The following is a 27,344-nucleotide window of genomic DNA, read 5'->3' as shown; positions in this document are numbered from 1 at the left end:
ACCACAACTAATTCAAGAGCTCTACAGTTGGTCCGCATTCCGTAACTAAGTTCTCTGCCACTATAATAAGTCGTAAGGGCGTAAATTAAGGGTGGACCACTGTTTGAAACAGGGTAACAAGCGAACACATCCTAGTCTCAAACTTATCCTAATTGCCACGCTTACATACGGAGAAATCGAGTGTTAGCTCATGCATAAACAACAAGATAAGGGGATATGCCATACCGCACTACCACCTATTAGATTTTAGATTTCGAATCTTGAAAGTTATGCAAGACAAGAGCATAACTTTGAAATTTGAAGTTTTTTTAATATTACAATAAAATAATTCATTGAATGACTTTCTAACCAGCATCTGTCAGGATATAATTTGCTGTTACTTTTATGACAGGTTTTCCGATTGACGGGTGACCTCTTCGACTGACCAATGTATTTTTCTCCTATAATTGAATCATAAACTATGTTAGTCGATGTATTAGTTTGTGTTTTATCTTTCCTTCCAGTAAAAGTAGATTGAATATTAAGGATTAGATGGTACGCTATATTAATATGATGTTGTTCAAAGTTTCTCAACAGTTTTGGGGTAACTGATTCTATATATGGCAAAGGTGAATAAATAAGTACGATAGTACTGTCAAAATTATTGCTCCCTCTCCTGCTGTCAAAGTAACAATGAAAATAAATGTATTATATTGAATTCGCTTCCAAAGATAGAGATAGTTGTCGTAGAAAAGTTTGTAAAGCATTTATGGGATCGTTTTATGAAGTATTAAGTAAAGTTCAGCTTTATGCAACTGTATCTGTATCACATACCCTGGTAAAATAAAGTCAAATATATATTATTGGTAACTACTAGTGTGTAAACTAAAATGAAATATAAAAATATAACTGCCTTTGTTTTTATCATAATTATTAGAAAGTTCTTTAGCATATGTAGTCCTCTCAAATAATTTTGAGTCGTGTTAAATTCAAATTACATGACCACTATCATTATCAATAACAAAATATCTGGCTTTGCATGTATCAAGTTCCCTCGCTTCATTTCGTCGATCTAAAATACAGGTCTTGAAATCGAAATGCACCTGCTTGTCTGTCACATGCATACCTCCGATTTTCCTGTTTTCTAAAATGAACATCAACGCTAGAGAGGCAACTACGTCGTGCAACCACTACCACCTGCTCTTGTGTCTGTGACTCTCAGACTCGGAAGAGACATTACAGTATGCCTCTGGGCCTTCGAATGCATCTCTACTTTCTTGGTTTGTAGATACATGGCAGATCTTTTAGATATGCAAGAAAAGATGTTTAGAATGCAGCACGAATGCCATGGAATGGAAATTTGATACAGTGGTGGTTCGTTTCAAATTTAACTTTCCTTTTTGTATATGGTTAAGTGCATCCATCTTATTCACCGCAAGCTTCCATTTAGAAAATTACTTTCGTTCATTTTAACCGTTCAAGAATGTACAGTGTGTTTAAAAATTAATTTCATCTATCCATGGGTGATAGTCTTTTACAAAAGTGTTACATATGTGTAATAATTGTCGATATTTTCAAACTTTTAATGAGTATTATACATTATACATCACTTGTATGTATATAAAAACTTCATTCACAAAAAAACAAGAGTTGTTATTGATTTCATTATCAACAAATCATCAAGCCTCGAAAATAATTTTGAGCTGAAACACAGTTTATTTAATAAGCACTTATTCACTTTGAGTCCCAGTGCTTCTACGATCTGCATAGGTGAGTTAATTTTATTGATTTACTTTCAATCAAAAATATGTAGGTATGATGTATGATGATAGTAACACAGAATATTACAAAAGAAAAAGCACCAACAAAGGTCATTGTCTTCTTCTAGCTAAAATTATTGATTATGCATTTAATCACAATATTTTTGAGTAGTTAACTTGAAAAGAGTGCAATCGGCACACGCACCTTGTCAAATTGTGAAAATTGATCGTTTAATAAATCAGAAATATAAAATTTCTGGAATCAACAGACTAATATCCATTGTATAACTGATTAAAATTAAAATATCGATCACATCTCACAATATCAGCTCATATAATGATCACATACTCCAAGATATCAATAACAATGAAAGTTATGCCCATAGTATAAATTTTTCGAATCACAGTGCATTTTATCGAAGTTCTGTGATTAATAGATACGTTGTCTTCAAAATTCTCTCCCAAAATCCCAACCGTCAGTTATATCATACAAATTTGTTTAGTAAATGAAATATGATTCAATTTATGGAATATATAGGATGCGAAAATTATCCAGCATCAGACAAATTTCCCCTAAGTTATCCCGAAAACAAATTCGTGGTAATTTTTACAAAAGCTAGAGTTTCGATTTTCCGTTAGCGCCCTAGATGAATAGCCGTCATCCATTACTCAACAAACTTGGTATAATTAGATAATTTTTTACTGATATGGCCGCCAAGTTAACGTTCTTTATGGTTGTATTTTGATCAATTGGCTATTAGATCTTCTCAGAGGGCGTTATCTGCTTATCAATTTATGTTTTGTTATGGAAGGGCAATAGTTAGGCCAATAGGACGCACAATGTAATGTAATGCAATGCTGACAACATTTTTCATTAGAATATTTGAACTTTTCAACACATAATTATTTTATATATTTGTTTCCACGTCAATATCTTTTAGTCTTTTTAGTTCAAAACAACTCGTGTCTCTACATGATCTAAGTCATTTTTCTCGGTATAATCATCTTTTTCGGAAAAAATAAAATTTTATTCGAAATTTAAAAAATTATAGAACTCAAATTAATAAAAATGACAATATTTGAACAAATAACAATAAAAAAAATCTGAACTCAAAAATTTTCCCATTCTGATTTAATCTTATCAAGTGAAAAAGATATTCAAATTGATATTTCCAATGTTTCTGTCCTTCATCTTTGTTAAACAAATCGTTCTACTCTACAACATCGTTCACTACTGACAAGTTTTTAACAGCAGCCAAACAGTCTTGATAATTAGGGTCTTCTAATCAGTACTCACAATTTTCATATAACCAGCTTGTATTTAGTCCAAGTTCTAACTGTTCTAACCCTTTCTAAAGTATCTTTGGAATATAAGTACGAGATACTTCAACCAGAAAATCGGTCATTACTACTTTCTAATAAATCAAGTTCATCTACTATGTTTAAGGCATTTTCATGAAAATAACTGATACGTATAAAAATCCCAAAAATGTTAAGCTTCTTACAGAGCTTTAATTCATAACTTAAAATGGTAACACTGAAGGTCTTTCATCGTTAGCTATTTTCAAATCTCAAAAAAATTATGATTTATAATTATAATTTAACAGCCAGCCTAATATAACCCTATCGATTTCGGATATTCAATTAAAAACTGAATCCTATTATTAGCGGTATCCTTCAACTATTCTATTGACACCATTTTCATTCTAATCTAATAAATGAAAACATACATCATCATAAAAAATACATCATTTGCAGATGATTGGACCACATGATTTTTTAGTCTCCTTTTGATTTCAATATTCAAGTTTACAGATTGATAAACAAACTGATAAAAATTGGGGATAAAATTCAGAAAGATGTTTCCAATCTTATAATAAAAACAGCACTTTTCATATCCTTGATGCTTTTGGAAAAATAACATCCGTATGATATTAGATTTCAAGTTTAAAGATCACAAAGAATGGATGTCAAACGACATGAATTTTCCTCGACAATATGGACTAATTGAAATAATCTATAAAAAGAGATGAATGACTTGGTGCTCTTGGCTTTAGTTTGACTAAAATTCAAGGATTTACTTTCACGGTAATCAAGTTCCGAACTTCCGAAGTGCAAAGTTAATATGAACAACATATCTCAATATTATTACTTCATTAACTTATCTCTTCAACCCAATAACTTTTATGATGCTAATAATTCAATTTGTTAAATAATTAGATCGCTTTGTTAAAAGTAATCTCTCCGATCTCCTGTACTTTTTCGAAATTCAGATCAATTTTATAAATCACCTTCTGAAAGCCGGCAATACACAACAAAGAATAGTAAGTTCATGAGATCTTGAAATAGATTTTTGACTGCAATTCTAAATTGGATTTTTCAAGCGTATGGAAGTCGATGCTTCTAGGATAGTCAACGGAATCGCTTTCTTAAAGTGATTGTTAAAAAAATATAACTTTCTACCGATTTTCAAGCTATTCTGCATTTTCATTCTGATGCAAATATTGATGTTCAGAGAAATTTGCAGTAAAAGCTTCAGGTAAATTGCTAAGACGTTGCATCAAGGTAAATTTATGCATCTTGTGTTTTAGTATCAGTTGACTTTTAGTCTGTGATATTACAAAAATGGGATTCGGTAGAGTGAAACATTTAATGATAAGTTATATTCCATAATTGTTTCTAACTAGTGAAAACATAATCATTATTAAAATATATAGCATTAGTACTCGTATCAACATATTGATTCATTAAAAATATAACACAGAAAAAAAACCAATTTCGAAATATTTCTATGACGGTTTGATAGAAGATTATTTTCTCAATGAAAAAGTTACTTCACTGTAAAAAAATGTATTTTATTTTTCATTCCTTCTTTTTACTCTTCACATTCATTCCAGCGAATTTCCAATTATTCCAACTATTCAAAAAACTATTGTGTTGCAAAATTAACGTTTGTATCTGCTACTACATTTTATTGAAACGCTTTCTACCAACCCAGTTTCGTAAGTTTGGGAATACAAAGTATTAAAAGTGGGCCATTTCATTGGCGAATGAGGCAATAAATTGTGATCGAACAAAACTGTTTTCTTCAAAAAATGCAGTCTTCCTTTCTTAAGTTATAGTTGACCCTGTTTCCAAAAAATAATTAAATATCACTTTTTGACAGTGTGGTAATTGTCCTATTGGTCGTTAAAATAGTTTTTGCCTTCTTGGGAGCATGTTTCTCATATGGAATCCATTATTTTGACTGTATTTTTGGTTCTGGTGTATAATGGTGTGCTTAAGTTTCAGGTTCTGTGACATATTGACGTAAAATTGAGTAAGATATCATTCGAAGATATCGAAATATTAGTTTGAGTTTTCAATACGAGCATGATTTTAATCAGCAGTAAGCAATCTTGCCAGCCTCTTTACATACAAATTTTTCATATGTAACATCTACTATTTCGTTAACTATTTTACGTAGTTAGCCACTTTTTTAAAAAAGTAGATTCGAATCATCCCACGAAACAGAGCACTTACGCTACTTTTCCTTGGCCTTTTTAATTGTTTATTCAGAAACTACAATGGTATTGGTAATGTTAATTATTTTGGGATGTACAAGGGATATTATCATCATCCATCAATATTAAATTAGAAATATTATTTCTTGTACTTAATGTAGAGTCTAAATTGTTTTGTGCATTTTTGAATTAGTTGGATTTAAAATAGTAAAAACCCTTTTTTACTATTACTGATATATTTTACTGATACTGATACTATTTTACTAATGAATGAACGTGTTTCCTTTGAAGGTATGTTAACAAGCAAAAAAGTTGCTAATCGATGATGAAGACCTGCGACTTCCTAGGTTATTTACGAATTTAGATATTCTTGAGAATTGTACTATTTGGATCTTGGTTCATTTAAGAAAATCTAATTGGTGAGCTCCACTTGAATAACTTCCAATAAATAACTAGTGCGGAAAAATAAATTTAGCAGCTGATTACATCAATTGGCAAGATCTTATTTATTTTCACAACATTACTTTTTTCTAATTTGACAAGGGCTGAATGATAGATTTCTTCTGAAATGAATTAATCGGATAAATGGGACTATCTAAAAGTGATTCGTTCGAAATTTAAAAGATATAAAAGGAAAAAAAAAGCAAATAATGGGCCGCATATTGAAAATTTTTATATATTTTCAATGTTTTTAATCAAACAATATCTTCACAATTTTACTTGCATTCAACGGAACTGCTAAAAATAAAGATATTTACTACATTTTCAAAAGGTAGTTCTACCTTTAAAACAAAATATCAACCAACTTCTCGTTCCGCTGAAAATTTTCTTATAAATTAGTCTAAACACACCCTTTATAATTCAATATATTCTACGTTTCTTCCATAAATATAATATTTAATACCCTAGCGGTAATGTGACAATTTATGTAAGATTACCAATTGACGAGATAATCAATATTATGTGCAAAGGTCTGGATAATGTGTGATTATGATTGTAGCAATAACAAGCTATGTTGATTGAGTAATAATTAATGGCGTTAGGATATATCATTACAATATATGATGGAATGGAACCAGTCTAATGCAAAGTTAGCTAAACTAAGACAATAAATTTATATTTATTGTTTTTTATAGATATAAAGCTGTATTGATTATACTATCTAAATATGCGAATGTTCTAAAATAAATTGTTTTGCCTGGGCTTGATCTATTGAATTCCTCCACCATAACCTAAAGTTACAACCAACATGCGACCGACGTTTCCTATTCTCTTGCAAATTAAGTCAGTTTTTATAATGTCCAATTAAAACCGCATACCCTATTTTATTTATATTTTTAAAGGATAGCTAGAGATAAAAGAAATAAATAGGGCTCTCTAGCGTTCATGTTACTGATTAGTTTAAGTTGAAATCATTACTTCTCTATTTCAAGGAAATTGAGTCAACAAAAATGGACTAGAACACGTTCGTTTTTAACACACTTTATTTAAATTACTCTGTTAGCTTGTCTTTTTGTTTTTGTCGGTTTAGACATATGAAATTTCAAATTATCGGTTATTCATTAACAGTGTGATATAAATCACTAAATGAAGTTGTTTCAAAATATAAGTATATAATAAGATATTTTTCATAAAATCAAGAAAATCGCAGTTTCGATTGTTTTTATTTAGAGTTATGATAAGAGCAAGACGGTTAATATATCGAATATATTATTTTTAAAACGTAAGTATCCATTCTCACTTCCATAATTGTATAATAAATCACTTACAAGCTGACATTTTTTCAATGCAGAATTGCTCGAAATAAAATTTACTATACCTATTACTTCACTTTCGTGGTTTCCCAAGCTTTCAGTTTTGTATAAATATACACACCTATAGCATTGACAACAGATGAACAAATTACAAAAATGATTTTTAAATATATAGATTTTCTAAACAGCAAATTTGGAGCTATAACTTTTGTCTATTCCAAAATGGGATTCAAATTTGAAACAGTTCAATGATAATTACTTGAATGAACTCATTTTTTTGACAAATCTATCTTCTCACTCCGCTCTCTCAAGTTCAGGATAATTCAAGAAGTATCGAAACAGAGAAGAGTCCAAACTGTCTGAACACAAGGGACGATAGCCAGAGATTGCCGGCAACTTGGATACACCTTCTTCATCCACTTCGCTCCCATACCACTCCAGCCAACAACATTTCCTCTAAAAATCCCCGAGAAGCCACACATTTATTATCCCTCCCGCTAATAATATACTCCCCACGCGCGCCAAAATCCCAAAACCCAAAGTTTTCCAATTGAATACATATTTTTTTCAAATTTCATGGTTTTTTCTATTTATTTCTATTGTTGAACTTTCGTTCTCTTTTCTAAATACTGAGATGTCTGTCTTACGTAAACATCGTCACAATCACTACAAGGTATTTGATATATAATACCTTTTTTATTTGTGGGTGTTTTACATTTTGGTTCAATGAAATACTGTTCTTTATGACTTATACTAATATCATATTTATTGTAATAATTCGATAGTTGCTGGGAAGATCCCTGTGTATATGGCGAAGAAAATATTTTTGGTTCTATTCCTTGAATATGTCATTTGTCAGATTTTCGAGAAAATTTTCTTTCCATGAATTTTATGCTTTTTGAATAGCTGAGAATCTTCATAGCATGCGATTTTTAAACATTAGATTGATTTATACTATTTTTTTAATCTCTTCTTAAAATTTCTCCAAATTAAAAGATGTTACCAACCAAATATTGAAATTATTTCAAAAAATTTGTCGAATTTATTGATGCTACTATTATGATATCCAATCGAACATTGTTATTCAAAAACGTAATGTTCACATATTTAAAAAAAATAAAAGTTATATTTTCAATTATTATTCATAACCCCACTGTTACTCACGAAAATACAATGAGCAGCAATCATATTAAAATTACAGTTACAGTCCTCCAATTACGATATACCTGATTTATTTAGTTCAAAAAAATATCTACTATAATGAGAGTTCTATACGTTATTTTGTTAAAGAGCTGAAACTTGAACACATTTTTGTAACTATTTGATTTAAATTAAAATATTAAAGTCATTAAAATGATGCAGAGTTGAATCTGACAATTTGTCTACGATTTTTTTAGAATGAATGTGTATTCTAAGAATTAGAACTAAAAGATCTCAGGAGTGTGATGAAATGCTTTGTCTTCAAATAAAACGGTCCGTCCCAATCCGGGAATCGGATTAACCCCCAGCACCCGATACTTGAAAGTTTGTTTTAACTAGATTTTATATATACATGGTATACATAATTAAGAGAACGTTCGTCACACAGAGAGCGCCCTTTGTTTAGGCATACGGCTAACTCGATAAAGAGAGAAGAAGTTTCAGGCAAAGGATCCCTTCTCATTACTAGTGGCCAGAAATGTAATTGGGGATGACTGCAACATTCGAAATGAGCTAACGAAGCGAGATAGGGACAGTTGAAGTTTTGGTATCTACAAATGGGTCTGAGACAAAGTCCTTCCCTTTACAGTTTCATTAAATGCTGAAACTCAAGCCGCTGCATTAATTCACATACAACTACATCCTGAACGTCAATTAACGAAATAATCGACGACACTGACAAAGGAATGGTGATTGCGTGATTATAAACAGAATATTAATATTGAGTATAGTTGTTAATTGAAATTTTTTAATTGATAGGAACACGAGGACTATTATTTTCATTCAAAAAATAGTTTTTAATATTGTCACAATTCAAAAATCTATGTATATACATATATGTATATATACATATCACTGAAAACCAGAATGGGTGTGTTTATAAATTTTCTTGATTTTAGGTCTCTTCTATTTTAATTTTTTTTAATAATTTTTGATAGATAAAATTGACGTTTTGACTTCTCTAAATATTTATCAAATATGATTTGACACTTGACAATTTGCGTATGTATATTGATCAATTGATCACCTTCATCATGAATATGAAAATAGGTATAAAATCAAACTAGAATTTTGTTCCAATAAAGCTATAAATTTTACTTAAATTATTTAGGTCCTTTTTATGATTTATCGCTTTTTCGTTCTTATAAATGTGAACCATTTCTACAAATTCTCTTTTTCGTGTATTAGATTCCGTTTCAAGAATTTTTGAATCTTCATAATTGGATTTATGTTTTTTTGATAGTTTATGGTTTGTTAATGCAGTTCTATTTTTTTTATCGTATTGATGACCTTTTTTGGTCTATTTTCTAAATATTGAGAGGTCTGCCTTATGTAGATAGCGTCACAATTAATACAAGGCACTTGATTTATAATATTACTTCTTTTGTTTTTTGGTGTTTCAGATTTTAATTTAGTGAATTATTTGGATAATGTAGGTATTATGTACTTTATGACTATCATATTTTTTGAAGTAATTCGATAATTGCTGGGAAGGAAAAATGTTCTGTTTTGTTTCTGTTTTGTTTCTATTTTGTTTCTGTTTTGTTTCTGTTTTGTTTCTGTTTTGTTTCTATTTTGTTTCTGTTTTGTTTCTGTTTTGTTTCCATTTTGTTTCTGTTCTGTTCCTATTTTGTTTCTGTTTTGTTTCTGAATTGATTGTAGTGAATAATTATTTTCCCTTAATGGAGTTTTTGCTTTTTGAATAGCTAATCATCTAAATTCTGGATCTGATAGTTATAGATAGATCTATCAGCCAAACTTATTATCACTAATATCATATCTTGATAAAAATAAAGAAAAGTCGAAACGTCAATTTTATCTATCTTTCAAAAATTATTGAAAAAATAAATTTTGAACCCGAAGAGACCTAAAATCAAGAAGATTCATAAACATAAACATATCAAAAGGTCGGAGAAATTAAAGAAATGAAATAATGGAAACATCAAGGTTTACCACTTTTAACATGCTTACTATATTTTGGTATGCTGGAGCAGAAATTTCAGTAGATCACCTGCATAAATGAGCTGCAATTACAGTCGCTATTCAGTTCCAAAATTACGTGAAGCGAATTTGCGCAATGGTGTTCTCTTGCATGAGGATAATGCACTCATTGAGTTTTATGTGGCTCAAACAATCAAATATAGCCCATTGGCTATATTTTCGAAGTTCTTTGCCAAGCACACAAGCTAAAATTCGTTCAAAGTGATTGAGACACCCATTTCAACGCTTCAATCAGTACAAGACGATCTATCAATATCATATTGATTAGGCAAGCAATTGATAATCATCTTAAATAGGTATCAGTTTGGAAAGAGTTTTCTGAGAAATATTCGTATACGTACTTGTGATGTGCTGATTATGTGTTCTATTGTCCACCACATTTACCAGTTGGAAATGTGACATCAAACACTTCAAGAAATTGAAAAACAATAGTCTACTTTATAAATTTGATCTTGAGTTTTCAATGGCATGGTGAGTCATCTAAATTAAAACAGTGGATTATAAACAAGTGTATAACTTCGAGTACCATTAATTTCTTACTTATTTGAGTAATACCTTGCATTGCAGTGAATTAACCATTGAATTTTTAAAACCGGCAATAGCTGTTCTCAATTATTATTAAAGAGAAACTTCCTGAATCCTCAATATGCACTAATAAATCAATTGGACAATCAATATTAAAAGAATACTGGTCCTGAATCTGAATTAAAAAGTTCCTTTTATAAGTAACCCAATTATATTCGTGCCCAAATGAAATTTAATCGAATAAACCAACTTCCAATTTGACGAATTATGAGAGGGAAACTTTCTGTATTCTCTTCGTAAAACCATAAATTTCCAACAAGTTTCTCATTATCTATTTTAGCGTTCGTTCTTCGCTTCTGTAATAAAATTCAAACTTTATGGATTTCATCATACATTTTTAAAATTCTTTCGATGTCAAACTTTATATGACGACGAAGCCCGGTAAACAGTAATAAAGTCGACAGAATAGAACAAATTATCTGAACTATGTAATTGGATTTAATATTGGAAATAGCAACTGTACAGTCATATCCTAATCACGATTTGAAGTAATCAATGTTGATGAAGCAGTTGATTCGAGTCATCATATCTTATAATGCTCAATTCTAATATAAAACAATTTCTGTCAAATTATTCCCAATATATAGTGAATGAATAATATCAACGATGTTCAAGTTAGTCGAAATTGGTTAAATTATTTGGTTTAATGGAAGTGTACCTCATGAAATGGTATGAATGTGTCAGCATCAATCGAAACGAAATCACCAGAATATTGAAAGTATATGAATAACGTCATTATTATTATATTCACTTTGTTTTCGTGGAGTTGAGTCGAATATCACAAAACTTTCTATATGATGTATGATATGCATTTCCGAATTGATTCATATGATAATCCCACCAAACAATACTTTTCGGAGTAATATTTAACGAAATAATCTTCCAAATTAGTAACTTCTAGTTAATAATACTATTCGACATTAACTTAATGTTCATAAACTCGAATAAAAAAGTGTTTGGCAAGCTGTACAAATTTATTATTTGATTAGAAATACCCAAAACTTTTCATTGATTAATGGAAATTAGATTGTCTTAAATAATCTCATTTTATCTGTAAGGAGTATTGATTTTGAACTTTCTAGATTCTTAATGAAGCTAGAAAAAACATTCTCAAAATGATGCGAGATAATAAAATAGGCTAGCAGTGCACTGATTCCAACGTTGAAACACTGGAAGAATTTTTGACCGTTTTTTTTTCCTGGAATCATTTCCACCTGCTCTGTGCTAGCAGGTCTCAATATCAGGACTAATATCAAAACGTTCTCTTCAAGAACAGCCAAAACTCGCATGAGGTTAATATCAGTGAATAATGCGGATGTGGTTACACACGTAGACCCTTAGAGGTCAAAAATTAACAGCAGTATGTTGAAAAATGAAGCTAATATCCCATGTCCTCACAGACGAATAAATTATTGATCATTATATTAATACTTGACTCTGATGACTCTTTTAGTTTTATTGACTCAGCTCTTATTTGCAGTAACAACTTTGGTAATAAAATATCTATGCTCGGATAAAGATGATTTTTCAAACCCTGCAAATCGAAATTTGGCCATTCACTTGTCTCATTTACAAATAGTCTGACAAAATCATAATTCAGCGGAGTTTCTCCATTTTTCCAGATTTCCATCTGTGTCTAAGATTGACCAATGCTCGTCCCCATTTCGACATATAAATTGTTTATGACACTTGTAAACAGCGTAAAATTTACTACATTACTATATCATATATACAAATTTCAACAATTTGTGAGCTTCTTTGCCCTTTTCTTAACAATATAGTAAACTTTTTGTTGATTATTTAGTTAAAATCCATGTTTTACAATAGACATAATCTCACTAAATTTGCTATAATGGAAAACATTTCACCTCACTACTTTTGTTTTGTCTCAACCTCACTCATAACAAATTTTGTTAATTTATAGATGCATTTTGCTATGAATAATATATATTGTATTGATTTTGAAGCCAATCATACCGCATATTGTCTTTTAAAACAGAACAGGATTTCCAATACCAGATATAGACATGAACTAAGTAGTACCCACGTAACATAATTTTTAAAAATAAAAGAGAAGCAGGAAGCTTCCTATAATCACATAGCCGGTTTGTGTGCCAGATGGAATGTTTCCCATAACAGTGCAGATTCGTGTTACTAAAAGGCAGTAATCATCGAAATTTCTCATATTAGTCCAAACTTTCATTACAGTATTGAGGAACTCTGACATTGTGTCTGTTCAGATATCAAGTCATGTACCTAATACTTATTTGTGAATGAAAGTTTTATTTTTAGAGGTAATAATACATTTATTTTTAGGACATTCAATCAACTGTGTAAAAGTATTATTAAGAACACATTGTCCTTATAAAATAATATAAGTCATGAGTTATATGTTAAGAAAATAAAAATTAATATGGGAAAATTCTCAAATATATTATAAGTAATAATTGGATACGTGCAAGGAATATTTTTCACAACACAATTTTTTAATACAACATTTTAAATAGTTGACATTTCATTTTGTCTTACAAAGCTTTATTTCAACGTCATACATTTTGAAAGCCCATGGTAATATATGATTTTTTTTATCCATGTATCATCAACTTTTGAGAATAATCGGAACAATTAAAAACGATATTTAGGCACAGATAGACTCTTAATGTTACGTTTTAAAACTATTTAAAGTATGAATATAACAAAGAACATTTAATTATTTTTTTTTCTCCAGATCCCGAATTGTGAAAAATATTTATAAAAGTATGGAGTTAGAGGGAGCTGGGACAATCCGCCGGGGAAATACCTATAAGAGTAGAATGATTTAATTGCTGCAACAGTTCACGAATAAAGTGTTTAAAATACATCCAAGCAATATTAAGAAGAATGTAAGGCGTTAATACTATTGATAATATGTCTATTTTATAGGAAACTATTCAAAAAAGTAGAATATTATGCGATTCCTCATCAAAAATACTAAATTTTGTTAATATTTCTTATCAAAATTCTCAAATGATGATGAATGATCCTGGCAAGTTTAATAATAACGCTAATTTTAGAATAACTGAGAGAATAACTGTCGTATTTACTTTGTATCAAATGCTCTGTGTTTATTTTATACCTTCGACGTCAAGCAATTTGGCGTCCTTACTGAAATAACTAATAACTACCTAAGAAAATTTTGAATTTTGAATATTTTTCTTCTTTATATATTTTGATCAAAAAGTAAAAAAATATATGTAATAAATGTTGTATATAAACTATCGAAAACTATTTTTCTCTCAAACCAGTATCCTATTCAAATGTAAATTCTGAAATCACCAACAAATTTTCAAAACATAGAAAAGTATAAAAGCCTCATACAAGCAAGGGTAGCAAGGCTCAGGATTAAGTGAGTATGAATAGAAGTAATGTTTCTTATTGATATAAGGTGCTGGATACAGTGAATGGTCCAGTACAGACATACAAAACATTTCACACTTTTATAAAATAACCGTTTATTTGCTTTCAATCAACATAAAACAGTTTTCATAGTGCTACAGGGCAACCAAGGATAAGTGTTGTATCTGTATGTTAAACTGGAACCGTTTGTGCAACCTGGATCACTACTGCTCTATATTGTGTTGCTCAATTCAATATATTATGCTTTTTATGAGAAGTATGTTATCAAAATCCAACGATTTAGTTCGATTACATGAAGTCATAATAATTTTCATCTATTGTCGCCAAGGCTCCGACTCATCAGTTTTTGGTTTTTGGTATTTTCAAATAAGACAGTATATTTTTAAAGTTCATTTTAGTGAGGTGTAAGTTGAAACACCATCAATAATTTAACAATACATAAAAATTATAAACGACTCACCTATGTCCTTCATGAATGGAGTAACATAGTTGCTGATGATCGAAGAGTAGTTAAATACATTCAAATCAAAATTATTTAATCAAATTCATATCATCGTAAAATAATCAATTTTTTAAAAACCATTTGTTTAGCAAATACTTTCGACATAAGATCAATTTCGTAAACCTTGGTTCTCCAATAAAACGTATATCGCCCATACTGCCCGTTTGTACCTCTCTTTTGTTCTGACACATTTCGCCATGAAACTAAATTGTTCTCAATGTTTGGCGTCTTTTTGAGTCGGTTACACCCAATAAAAGCTGACAATGCAACCTATTGTCACCACTATTAGCTTTAAATACGAAAGTAACCATTCCGAAATGATCAACTGGGCTCGGATAGAGCGATAAAAGAGTTGGCAGGCCGTAAAAAATGTTCATTTTGGATGGTGTCACGAAAGCGAGATATATAAATGAATCCAGTGCCGTACATTCTAGGAAAAGGTAGACGATTGATGATTAATTATATACTAAGATCCTATTTGATATTGTACTCCCATTCGAATATCTTTTAAACAAATTCGGGGTAAAATTGAAGAAAATGTAGAGTATTATTGGTACCACGATCATCAATTAACGCCAAATATCTTGGAATCCATTGAGGGATAACTTTATTCTTTATTATGTTTCTTTTCTATTTCTAAGGCAAATATATTGTATAGTGATTAGTAGAAGATCGTTTAATTAATTAAATATATATAGGAACGTTAAATATTCACCTTGTTTTGTTTTGGTTTGCTCATACGCGTATAACAAAATTGGAAACAAAACGATATCGAATTCAGCTTTTAAAGTATAATACACACGTTTTTATGTATTATTTCCTTTCAGAAAAAAAATGAAAGGTTCGACCGTGCTCAGATGAATCCTTTTATCCGTTTTTTGTTTGCTTACTTTGAAATGCACAAATATAGTCCGATCATAAATAATATTCAAGCCATTTTATCAGCTAATATTTTAAATAATACGCTTGATGCGGAAAAAGTTTTCATGTTGGAAAATCCTTTTTTTTTCATTTTGAATTACTCATATGCTTATTCTGTGTACGCATATACTTTAAACTTTTATTATTTCCAAAATATGAAAAGAAATGATAATAATAGAAACTTTCTAGAAAATCATCGAAAGAAATAATAGTTATTCAATATTTCGAGGGCTACGAGGATGTATTGATATCTAGTTAGCGTAGACCAGTTCCATGCATAAACAAAATATTGCGTTACCATAGCAACGAACAATAACTTATTAGAAGTGTCAGTGTAAAGTTTGACGTCAAAAAAGCGAAAAAGTAAACCATAATTACGCAATAAATTAAAAGAAAAAAGATATCCACCGAAATTGTGAAAATCGAAAAATTGGAGTATTGAGCCATCATCAAGTACCTGTATTTAAAAGGATTAAGAGGTAAGCAAATTTTCCATTCAAGATGATGACCGAGCGGGAAGGATAGTCCCCGAAAATATCGATGCAGTACTTGACATGTGATTTTATCAGACCGTCGAATTGGGCTAAAACGGATATCTGAAGCACTGAATATTTCATACGAACGCGTTCATCATATAGTTCACGTCAATTTGGACATGAGAAAAATTGTTACAAAATGGATCCCCAAATATTTGAATGTTGACAAAAAACGTGCAAGGGTAAAAGCATCGCGTTCGATCTGTGCTCGATTTGAAAACGAAACGATGTAGACTTCTTAAACCGAATTGTTACTATGGATGGGATTTGGGTACATTTCTACAATCCAGAAACAAAGCAACAATCGATGGAATGACGACACTCTGGTTCTCCAAGACCTAAGAAGTTTCGTGTCCAAAAATCTGCTGGAAAAGTTCTTACTTTAGTTTTTTGGGATTGCCATCATTACGGGAAAAAATCAAAGAGAAACCACTCGGAAAGCTATCGAAAGTTGTTTTGTTTTTGTAGAACAACGCCCCTGTACACAAATCTCATGTTGCCGTGCAAAAAATTCGTGATTTAGGGTTTGAATTACTAGAACACCCTCCTTATTCACCAAATTTGGCTCCGTCCGACTATCATCTATTTCCTCAACTGACAAAAAGTCTAAAAGTTCTTAAATCTCAATCTGCCTACTCATCACAACGAATCGCCCCTTTCCTTGGTTGATTCCAAAACTTCAATATGCCTACTCCTTGGAATTTCACAGAGGAAATGGAATGCGGAAAAAAATATATAAAATGAACAGAATAGAAAATAAAAATTATATGCCTAAACTGGTGACACTAACACAATCACTTCTGGTCTTGAGTTAACCAAGAAAAGGAGTTATTCGTTGTGTGACGTAGGCAGATAAAGACCACGGAATCGGATCACTTACACTTACCAATGAACCAGTAACCATCCTATCCCCACTCTTGTCTTGATAATGGCTGCAAAGCGGGAACCGAAACGTCGAGAGTTTTCAAAATTCCAACGCGGTTCAACCCGTGAACCTAGTTCTTTTGTTCACAATTCTTGAAATGGAATATATATATATATATATATATATATATATATATATATATATACATATATATATATATACATATATATATATATATATATATATATATATATATATATATATATATATATATATATATACAAAAAATGTTATTTGTATTTCGTTATATAATTATTATATAATCAAGCTAATACTAAAATAACCATCCTAACATCGCAATATTTTTACATTAAGTTGAAAATTTTGTAGCGTTTACCGAAAATATTGATATTATAAAAATACCTATATCGACATGTCCAGTTTCTAAATGTTATGCAAAATGGAAACGATCAAAATAAATGGTTTTGAGCAGTGCGCTAAGATAAACTCAAAACGAAATTTAATTCTTTTGTAGTGAGATTCATTTCATAATAATTATTCATATAAATGTACAAATTGAATAGCCTTGTCATCCAACCTTTTATAATACAAACCAGTGATAAATCTGGAAAGAACGAACATGACTACAATAATGGTTTCTTAGAAATAACCTTTAAAATGGAAATGTTTATGATTTTTATAATTATATATAATGTTTTGTTTTGATTTATGAAAAAAATTTTTATTTATAGATTTTGCTTTGAAATTTTGTTGTCCAGTCACACAGCTGGTACCCATTTTAAACAAAGTTCTCTTTACTGTTCATTCTGTCGTTTTGACAAAACTTGCGCTTAATCCAAATACGTATAACGACGTCCAATCATTCCAATAATAATAAATGCATACCTCGGTATGAAGCATTTTTCCGGTTTTAGGAAATATTCGAATATTGAATGGAATTGTAGATAGCAGAAATAATGAATCTGAAAGTATTTATATTGAAATCCATAATGTCATCATCCCAGCGTAAAAAATAAACAGTAAAGTGACTTTCCGGTTTTCAAAATATCAATCAAGCATCTTATTGAAAAATGTAAAATTTAATATTATAGATTAATTTGTATTAAAAAAACCCAATCACGAGTGACAGTAATAATTTGAAATTAGTTCTAAGTAATATTAAAATAACAATAACACTTATTAGGAAACTTATAAGAAAATAATTCAAAGAAAAGAATAGTAAAACCGTAATAACAATTAGTTCTATACAAACCCAGCACAAATTGAGTGAGATTTCTTGAGGAACCAGTGAAAGTTAGGTTTCTAATAAAGCTCTTAGCAATATATATATACTATGAAATTGCAAATGCAAATAATTTGAATATTTGAATTACGACAGTGATAAAGTTTCCTGGATTGTATCAAATTTTGTTTCAAATATCGCATATATTATTAAAATAATATAATATATGAATTATTTGTCTGTTTGCCGAAAATTCATTGAAATACTTGAATATACCACTATCTCACCCCCAAGCAATATATAGTTATAGAAAATTTATTTTATATTTTATATTTTAATAAATCCGAGCACTGTCACTCCATTAATTATGTATATAAATACAAATAACTAAACACAATTTCATTGATTAAAATATTAATGTAGGTTTTCGGCATTCATAATTGGACATTTTGCATAAAATTAGTTGAATGGTGAATAAATCGAACGAATGCAAATATAAAAAGTGCGTTTGAATTTTGGAAATTAACCGACTTAATGGACTTGTACACCATTTCCAATAAATATTGGAACAAAAAGTTCAATGTCGGCAGATACGTCTTCTAATTTCTAAGACATACATCTGCTTATACAACATGGATACAATGATATAAGTGAACATAATCATGAATTCTTGTAACAACCTCTTTTTTCTGTGACTAAAGCTTCCAATGTACATAACAAAGATCGATTAAATAATACTGATGACGTCAATATCACTAATTTTCTCAATAAAATCGTATATAAAGTAAATAAAGGATAATTTTAAAAAGTTGGACACATCATTATACCTCATCAAAATGTTCTCGCTTCGATTAATTGTATATGTCTAGCTCTTCAACTGAATTCTTAAAAAACAAAGTTTAGAAATTCACTAAGGATTCTTCGAAACTTCAAACCTTTCTAAACTTAATGATCCATTCTAAATACGATTTTTACTCGAAAGATGAAAAAAATCAATCTGGGTAATGCCCACATCTGTCATACTCAATTTATTTCAACCTGACTGATTTTTGATTGGACTAAAATCATTTAGACGTGAAATTGCCTGATATCCCTATTTAAACTTCGAAGTGTAAATGCCGTTAGCTAGATAGGTACGAAATGGAAATATATATCATATTGTATCTTATTAAAGGTGCGATTCTGATATTTGTATATTTAAACATGTATGTTTAGTTGATGTATTCAACCTTGCATGCCTACAAATCGAAAAAAAGGAGAGTAATATTGTCGAAACAAATGAGAGAATATTTGATATGACCGATACAATACGATATTTTAGTAAATTATTGCACTTAGAAACGTTGCACTGCAATCTTAACGTTTCTTTTGCCTCTATTTTTAGCTTCTACTGCGTGTTTTTAGAGTGAACTCCGCACCTTTCTAAAGCGGCAGTTCTCTGGTAAGGAGGTGTAGCTTAGTTTTACTCATATACCAATTGGATTTGAATATATCTGTTTCAAAATCCTAAAGAATTTTTTTGGAGTGATCAAGCCCAAGAAAGTAATTCCAAAGTGCTTATTTCGTGCGCTGTTCCTCGTGAGCTCATGTCCTTCCATTTTCTTTTATTCCTTTATAACCGGAGATTTTTTGTTGATTGTTTCATCAAGACATTGGACACGGAATAATCAACTTTGATTTGATTATATGATTCGTCGATCTTCCTGTATACCACTTAGAAACCGATGACTTGAAGGTCTCTGCTAATAGTAAACTAATTAATATTCACAATGGTTCATAAATCTCTTTATAATTTACTGCCTGTATTGAGCAATTCACAGATTATCTTTTGGAGGTTTCGCTAAGAAGTATCGGTGAATTGATTAAAATTTTGATACATTTATAAGAAAGTTTGATAATTTATATATTGAGTATACGCGCCTTCCCTTCAGTGTGATTATAAGAAAAATTTACTTCCGTTCTGCAATGATACATCTAATATTAGATATATCGTTGCACTGCAACCTTAAGGTTTCTTTTGCCTCTATTTTTAGCTTCTACTGCGTGTTTTCCGATTTTAGAGTGAACTCCGCACCTTTCTAAAGCGGCAGATCTCTGGTAAGGAGGTGTAGCTTAGTTTTACTCATATACCAATTGGATTTGAATATATCTGTTTCAAAATCCTAAAGAATTTTTTTGGAGTGATCAAGCCCAAGAAAGCAATTCCAAAGTGCTTATTTCGTGCGCTGTTCCTCGTGAGCTCATATCCTTCCATTTTCTTTTATTCCTTTATAACCGGAGATTTTTTGTTGATTGTTTCATCAAGACATTGGACACGGAATAATCAACTTTGAGTTGATATATGATTCGTGAAATCTTCCTGTATACCATTTGATGGTATTTATTTTGAGTATATCGATGGTGTGCTCTTTTTCTCAATATACCTTCTTAAATTTCTTTCCGAACCTGGAAGATTTCTTTAGCAAGATAAATCCTTAAAATTTGATGTTGATTTATTGGAAAAATAGACTTTGACATATACAAAATGCCTCTTTTTTTGTAACCAATTGTAAAAAAATACTAACATGAGAAGATCTATAGCAAAATACGAGCAAGTTTCAATAAAGAAAATGCACAAAACAAAATACTGAATTTTTCTACATAAGGAAAACTATTACTCTAGTTTTCATTGTTCTCTTTTTCACGTGGTGTCCATCTACTATTCTTCAGTGCTATGACCATCAGCACATTCAAATTCGCTATGAAAATAGTCTGCTTTTGCGTCTATATGTTCATATTAATGTTGTAAAATAAAAAGTTTTTTTTTGCCTCTTTGGTAAATTGACCTCTCTACTTGTGTCTGTTTTATTATCACAATAAATATTGAAAAAAATTTTCAATTTCAAATCAGCTGTATCCGGAAACAAAGATTTGCATTGCTCTATACGTTTGAGGTCTTTGAATGAACTTAAGGTCACTAATAAAAATTTGTATTATTAGGCTTTACTAAGTTTCCTAGAGTGTGATAAAGAATATGAAAACTGAAAATAATATACAGATAGATACATACTTTTTTGGCAAATGAAGATACTCCGATCTTCAACAACAAATGGAGAGTAAAATTAAATTTAAAAAGTAACTGTAATATTAGTAATTGTATTTCCAATTATTACCAGCAAACAGCCATTCCCAGAGCGGCCAGCAATATAAAGTAAACTGATGTTGCATTACATTATTCGATTCAAAATTATTCAGAGATGATAATCGCAGTGTTTATAAATTTCAATAGGTTGGTAAGAGGAATAATCCACATTTATGTTATTGGGCATTTAATTAAATGCTAGATATATTATAGTTCCTATTTTTTTTATCTTGTGTGATTTTCAATTCACATTTGAATAGCTTTAAGACCATTAAAATAAATAATATGATAAATGATCAAAAGGATGCCTTCAGTTGTAATACAAAATAATCTATGATGTATCAGTAAATTCCTTGTAGTTTTATAAATGAGTGAGCTATAATATCCAAAATTTTGAAGAGTGTGGACAAAAATATTCCAAAGAAGAGTTTCGATTTGCTTAAGCGTGAATTTCAAAGTAAGTATCAAGTTCATGTTTTCAAGTAATTCGTTCCCAAATGCTAGCCCGTTGCTAAACTTTTTCTAAACGCAACGCTTGTATGTTATAAGCGAGAGAGAATCTTCTTTTATATCAGAAATTTCACTTCTTAAGCATATGAAACATTTACAACTATGGGTGCTAGTCTAAGGGTCGAGTTTGGTGAAAATTTAGTACAATAAACAAGATTTGATAACTACTCAAACTTACTTTATATACCGGGTGTCCTAATAAGAATGGCTCTCGGCCATATCTCGGGAACCGTTTATAGTACAGCTTCGAGAAAAAAAATTATAACAAAAGTGACCCCTAGAAAAACCTGGAAATTATTTACAGAGTTGTAGGTCCACCGCTAGAGGGCGTAATTAAATACTAAAAATTATAAAATGAATAATTTACAAATTTTGCCTAATTAAGATTCATTTAAACTATGATTATCGTATTCTTCAAGAAATTCAGCGTATATTTGATTTATATATTATTTATATATTATTTATATATTATATTATAATAAGAGGTGGAGAGGAAGCGGGAACTTTATTATGAAAAAACGCCTATAAGTCCAGTTCTACTTAACCTATCCATGCAAACTTAGTCTTTTGTTATAATTTTTTTTTCGAAGCTGTACTATAGACGGTTCTTATTGAGACAGCCGGTACATAAATACCAAATAAAACACAAAACTATATACAAGACGAAAGACTAAACTCGCACGTGCTGAATCTGATTGTTTCACTGGCCCGAGACAAAATGAATTTCTACTCGATTGAAAATGTCTCGCCTGGTTTCTTGTAAATATGGAACATTGAGAAGGTAGAGGTATTCAGTTATATTGGTTTATTCTAAACCGGGTACAAGGTATATCGGAGAGGATTAATTTAACGGTATGCTATAAGGACATCAAGGAGATGTACCTTTGGAATTCCCAAAAGAAGGGTGCTTGCAATTTCCGGAGTCGAAAGATTATTGTTTTCTTGAAGAAGTTGTTAGGAGAAATGTGTACTTGGAGTGATCACCACATAGATGAAATCAGTGATTCTTTAGAAGACTGCCACCTCGACTGTTTACATTTTATATTGAAAACGCTGGAAATGTCAAAAAAGAAAATTTCTTATGTCGAGCTAAACATTATACTTTAAAAAGCTTCCCATCAATCTCCAGCATTTGTTGGCGTAAACTAAAGTGGATTTCACATTTTGTAGAGAGTCCCTTATTATTATTCTCAATAACTACTGTTAAACATTGTTTAATTTTTATAATGCCAATTTCATTTTGTTTTATCCGCGTTTTTTAAGTTGAAATATGCTATTCCAAAATGATTTCTACAAAAACAGCTCTTCAGAATCCATTTTTACATTTACTTTTGAAATAGCTTTTGAAACATGTACCGAAAACTGAGAAACTATTAAGTCTACTTCTTATTATTAACAATTATTAATCAGTTGAGTATTGAAATTTTTATAAATATAATACTGGTAAATTGATTCTGCATTCATACAGTTGTGCTGTGCTAACAACAGGAGTTCACTACATCAATAATCATTTCAACAAGATTTGAAGAAGGCAATAGTTTCTTTGAAAATGGCAAGATAAGCTTTCTAGACTAAGAAGTAGCTATAATTGGAAACGCAATTACTCACACTACATTTCATTTATATTCTGCTGGTTTTGCTATTAATAATTCTCCCTTCTTTGTTTCAGATGATATAATGGGCTACCCTACCCGCAAAATGAAAGTAAGTAGGCAATAATAACTCCCAATATTCGGCAAAGTGAAAATCGAGCTGCGGATAGCTGAAGAGTGAGTGTGCCTAGACCCTTAGGGCATCACTATAAGAACCCCTCATTTCTCTCCCTTATTTACTAAATATTATATGAATACCGACCGAGCTTACAGTTCTTTTTTAATTATATGGTATCACAAAGAGCGGGAACATTCCAGTTCCGGACTTAAATTAGAAATATCGTTATTATTAGAGTATTTCACATAGGGTTTGGAAAAATATTTAATTTTAACATCTATCCAATGTTCATGAATTTTTAGTCCTACAAAATGTGATAATGGTACATGAATGCAACTTATGTATGTATTACAACCTCATGTGTTGACACAAGCAATAACAAGTTTGAACACGCCTTGATAGTATACTACTATAATCTCTTTACTTTAATCACGTTCAAGGTATACCGCATTCAATTTTGTTTCAAACTGTGTGATCCTGAGACAAAAATTCAGTTTTAATTGGAAAACCAGTGACTCAAGTATTGTTTTCTCCATCAGTTCGATGATCAGATTTCGTTCCAAGGAGAACAAGTGCAAACTCCGAATTTTACAAGGCAGTACTGGAATTTTCAACGTTTGGATAAGTTCATTGAGTTACTTTGAAGTAGAATCATTCAAATTTCATATTAGATACCGTTTCACTTTGTCGTTAACTTACTTAAATATTATAATGCGCTAGTCTTAGTGTCGAGGGTAGTGGAGAGGTAGCACAAAAAACAAAGTTGGATAACTTAAACTTACTATAATATATCAAAAAACTATATACACAAAAACATATATATCGAAAGATTAAACTAAGATTGGGAAACAGCGCAACTTCACTGAGATCTCGACGCTCGAGATATGATCGCTTCTCGGTCTCGAGAGAGAATTAATTTCTCCATGATTCCAAAAGCCTCGCCTGGATTCGTGTAAGTACGGAACAAAGAACAGGTAAGAGGTTTTTACGTTTTTCCCAAAGTCAGGTATATGAGGGAAGGTTACTTGGAATTTCCTCGGTCAGGTATCGGTCAGTCAGGTGTGGATGGATTATCGTTTTAAAAAACGAGGCAATTTGTTGTTGAAATGTCTACCAGTATTAAGAAATTAGAAATTTGAAATATTTTTCATAATTCTAATATTTTCTTTTAATTTAAAGTAATTGTTTTTTCACGTTCAATTTCATGGTCCAGATCATAAGCCATTTTCTATGACTTTACGAATTCTTACATTATAATATGGGTAGTGTAGGTGTTTGTTAAGAAATAAATATTTAAAATCCCATTTTTTGTTTGTTCCATTGTGTTTCAGTTTCCTTAACATTTTTATCAATTATTTGGTGGAAATAATTATTAAAAACCTACTCGTATTCAAACACATTTATTATAATTAGAAGTTTAAACATAACTTAATATTGTCGACATTGATTCAGAGTCATGCCTCTTTTTGCGAAGAAGAAAATTTATCAACAAGTATCCTTTTTATTTTGAATAGAGTATCAACATGATAAATTCTTTTTTGGATAACTATATTACTTAATAAACTTTCAATAGTTGATTAATAAGAGTGCTATCGATACGAATCGATATCGATTAATTTACCAGAATTTTAATTATCTGATTGAGTACCTGACAAGTTTTATAAATTTTCAATAAACTATGCCATGCCTGCACTTACTTATATGGATAATTTATTTCATAAATTATGTTGTTTCAACAATATATTTATTGATAGAGTAAATAATTTATGGCAAGTGTTCCGAAAAAATCGAATCATTAAACGATGGACTATACTGAACAAATTTTATCATTTATTTGACTCATACAGTTAATTGACTATAATTTACTGAATGTTGTATGAAGGCTACGGAAACTACAGAATTTATGATATGTTTGTTTTCGACTCCAATCACGCACAAGATTGTGAATATAATTTGAATGTAGGATTAAAAAATTAGTATTTTGTCTTGTAATAAATATATTGATATTCACACAGACTTTCATTTGGAAATATTATACAAAATATACAGCGCGTACATATCGGCAGGGTGCCCGACGAAAACAACATCTGATAGTTGCAAAAAGCATTTTTGGCAATAGTATGTATGTCAATATGTATATATAATTTGAAAATTGATATGAATTACAAAATACTGTTATCTAAAAGATATTTTTTAAATACCTGTTAGCTGGAACAAATGAAATGTAAACAAGTGTGATACAAGACCAATAAAAATTGTTGTGGTTGTATACCACTATTAGTAGCCTTATTATTGAAGATGGTAGTGTGATAAAAAGTGTTGAATTTCCTAGGAAGTGCAAAGACCGATTGGTAGTAGAATGGAAAAACAAGTGTTGCAATGATACGTGCTTGTCTTTTGAAAATATTGAAATTGAATTGACAAGAAGCCATCCTTACTTAAATTTCACTATTTTCACTAATTAAATTTGAGTATTCCTTATGTCGACCCAAAAAACACGAGAATGTGGACACAACCAGAGCTTTACGCTTGAAACGCTACTAGATTGTGAACATACAGGAAAGAGACACTGGAAATTGGAACATGTATATTTGATGTGTCCCATAATAAATACATTTTACATAATTACTAGCATCATCCATGTAAAGTACGTCTCATACGAAGGTTGGATTAAGACGGCATATATGGATTGAATTCTGTGATTACAAGAATATCTGCGATAATAATAATATAAGTCGTAATTTATATTATTTTTGATGGAGCAACATGTTATATTATGTTAGAACCCAACATTGCATGCCAAAATGCCGTACGCAAACACCACAACATTATATTTTTTTTGCGAAAATATTGAAACGAAAAATGTATCTGAACCACCTGCAAAATACATCAATTCCTGGTCTAGCTAATTTTTTTCTGATATCTAAAAAACCCTAATCCAGATCACATATTATAATAGCGCACCGCCCCATTTCTCTATAACTGTGTATCAAATTTAATAGAGAATATTCTCACATCGATAAGTCGTATGAAGGAAAACAGTGAAATGGAAATATAGTTATTTCAAACAATCAGCTCACACTAAACATGACAGTATATATGACGAAAATGCAAAAAAATTTACCTCAACTTCTTTGTCGTTGTAATTATATTTTCTTTGAATACTATATTTTGTTCCATGTGTTTTAATGCAGCTTATTCTTGCTGTTGTGAAATTTGGTCTATTTTAGTTTGTTCTTATTTATATTAATTATCTTCATTTCACTTGTCCTACCAACCCTATAACAAATTCAAAACAGATGTTGTCATTTTTATATCTAATCTTCAGAATCACCAGCCATTCCACCCACTTACGCTCAGAATATTTTTCAGATACAGTCCTGTTTGGTAGAGAAGTTAGACTGAGAGGGTGCCCCGAAAACCTTGAGGAGAAAAAATATAAAAGGGGATAAGTCTACATCATATGGGGAGACGAAGAGTAAATGGCGACTACCGATTTTGTAAAACACGAGTTAACTTTCAAAAGGCTTTTAATTTCCCACTAGGGGAATCCATGCAATCAGAGAATATTGACGCATTCTATTTTCAATTAAAAAGGAGTATTTAACATCGAGTACTGGATTTTCTATTTTGGCTACTTAGGAAAGTTGTAAAAAGCTTAAAAACAGCTTTTCTATACGATACGGATTTTTAGGGAGTTTCAGCTAAATTTTGACCACAGCAAATACAAACTTTTGTCATAATACTTTCAACAAACA

At 30.4% G+C, this 27,344-nt stretch overlaps 1 protein-coding gene across 1 annotated transcript in view; it reads left to right on the top strand.

Moving 5' to 3' along the window:
* Positions 1 to 27,344, top strand: part of LOC130904207 (insulin-like growth factor-binding protein complex acid labile subunit) — a 453,059-nt gene that overhangs the window by 213,861 nt on the left and 211,854 nt on the right. Inside the window, exon 5 of the mRNA XM_057816841.1 lies at positions 23,546 to 23,580. Coding sequence (XP_057672824.1) covers positions 23,554 to 23,580 — 27 coding nt within the window. The 5' untranslated portion in view covers positions 23,546 to 23,553. The remainder of the gene's footprint in view (positions 1 to 23,545; positions 23,581 to 27,344) is intronic.

This window comes from Diorhabda carinulata, chromosome 1 (genome assembly GCF_026250575.1).
Source record: "Diorhabda carinulata isolate Delta chromosome 1, icDioCari1.1, whole genome shotgun sequence".
NCBI lineage: Eukaryota > Metazoa > Arthropoda > Insecta > Coleoptera > Chrysomelidae > Diorhabda > Diorhabda carinulata.
This window is presented reverse-complemented; position numbering and strand designations above follow the sequence as displayed.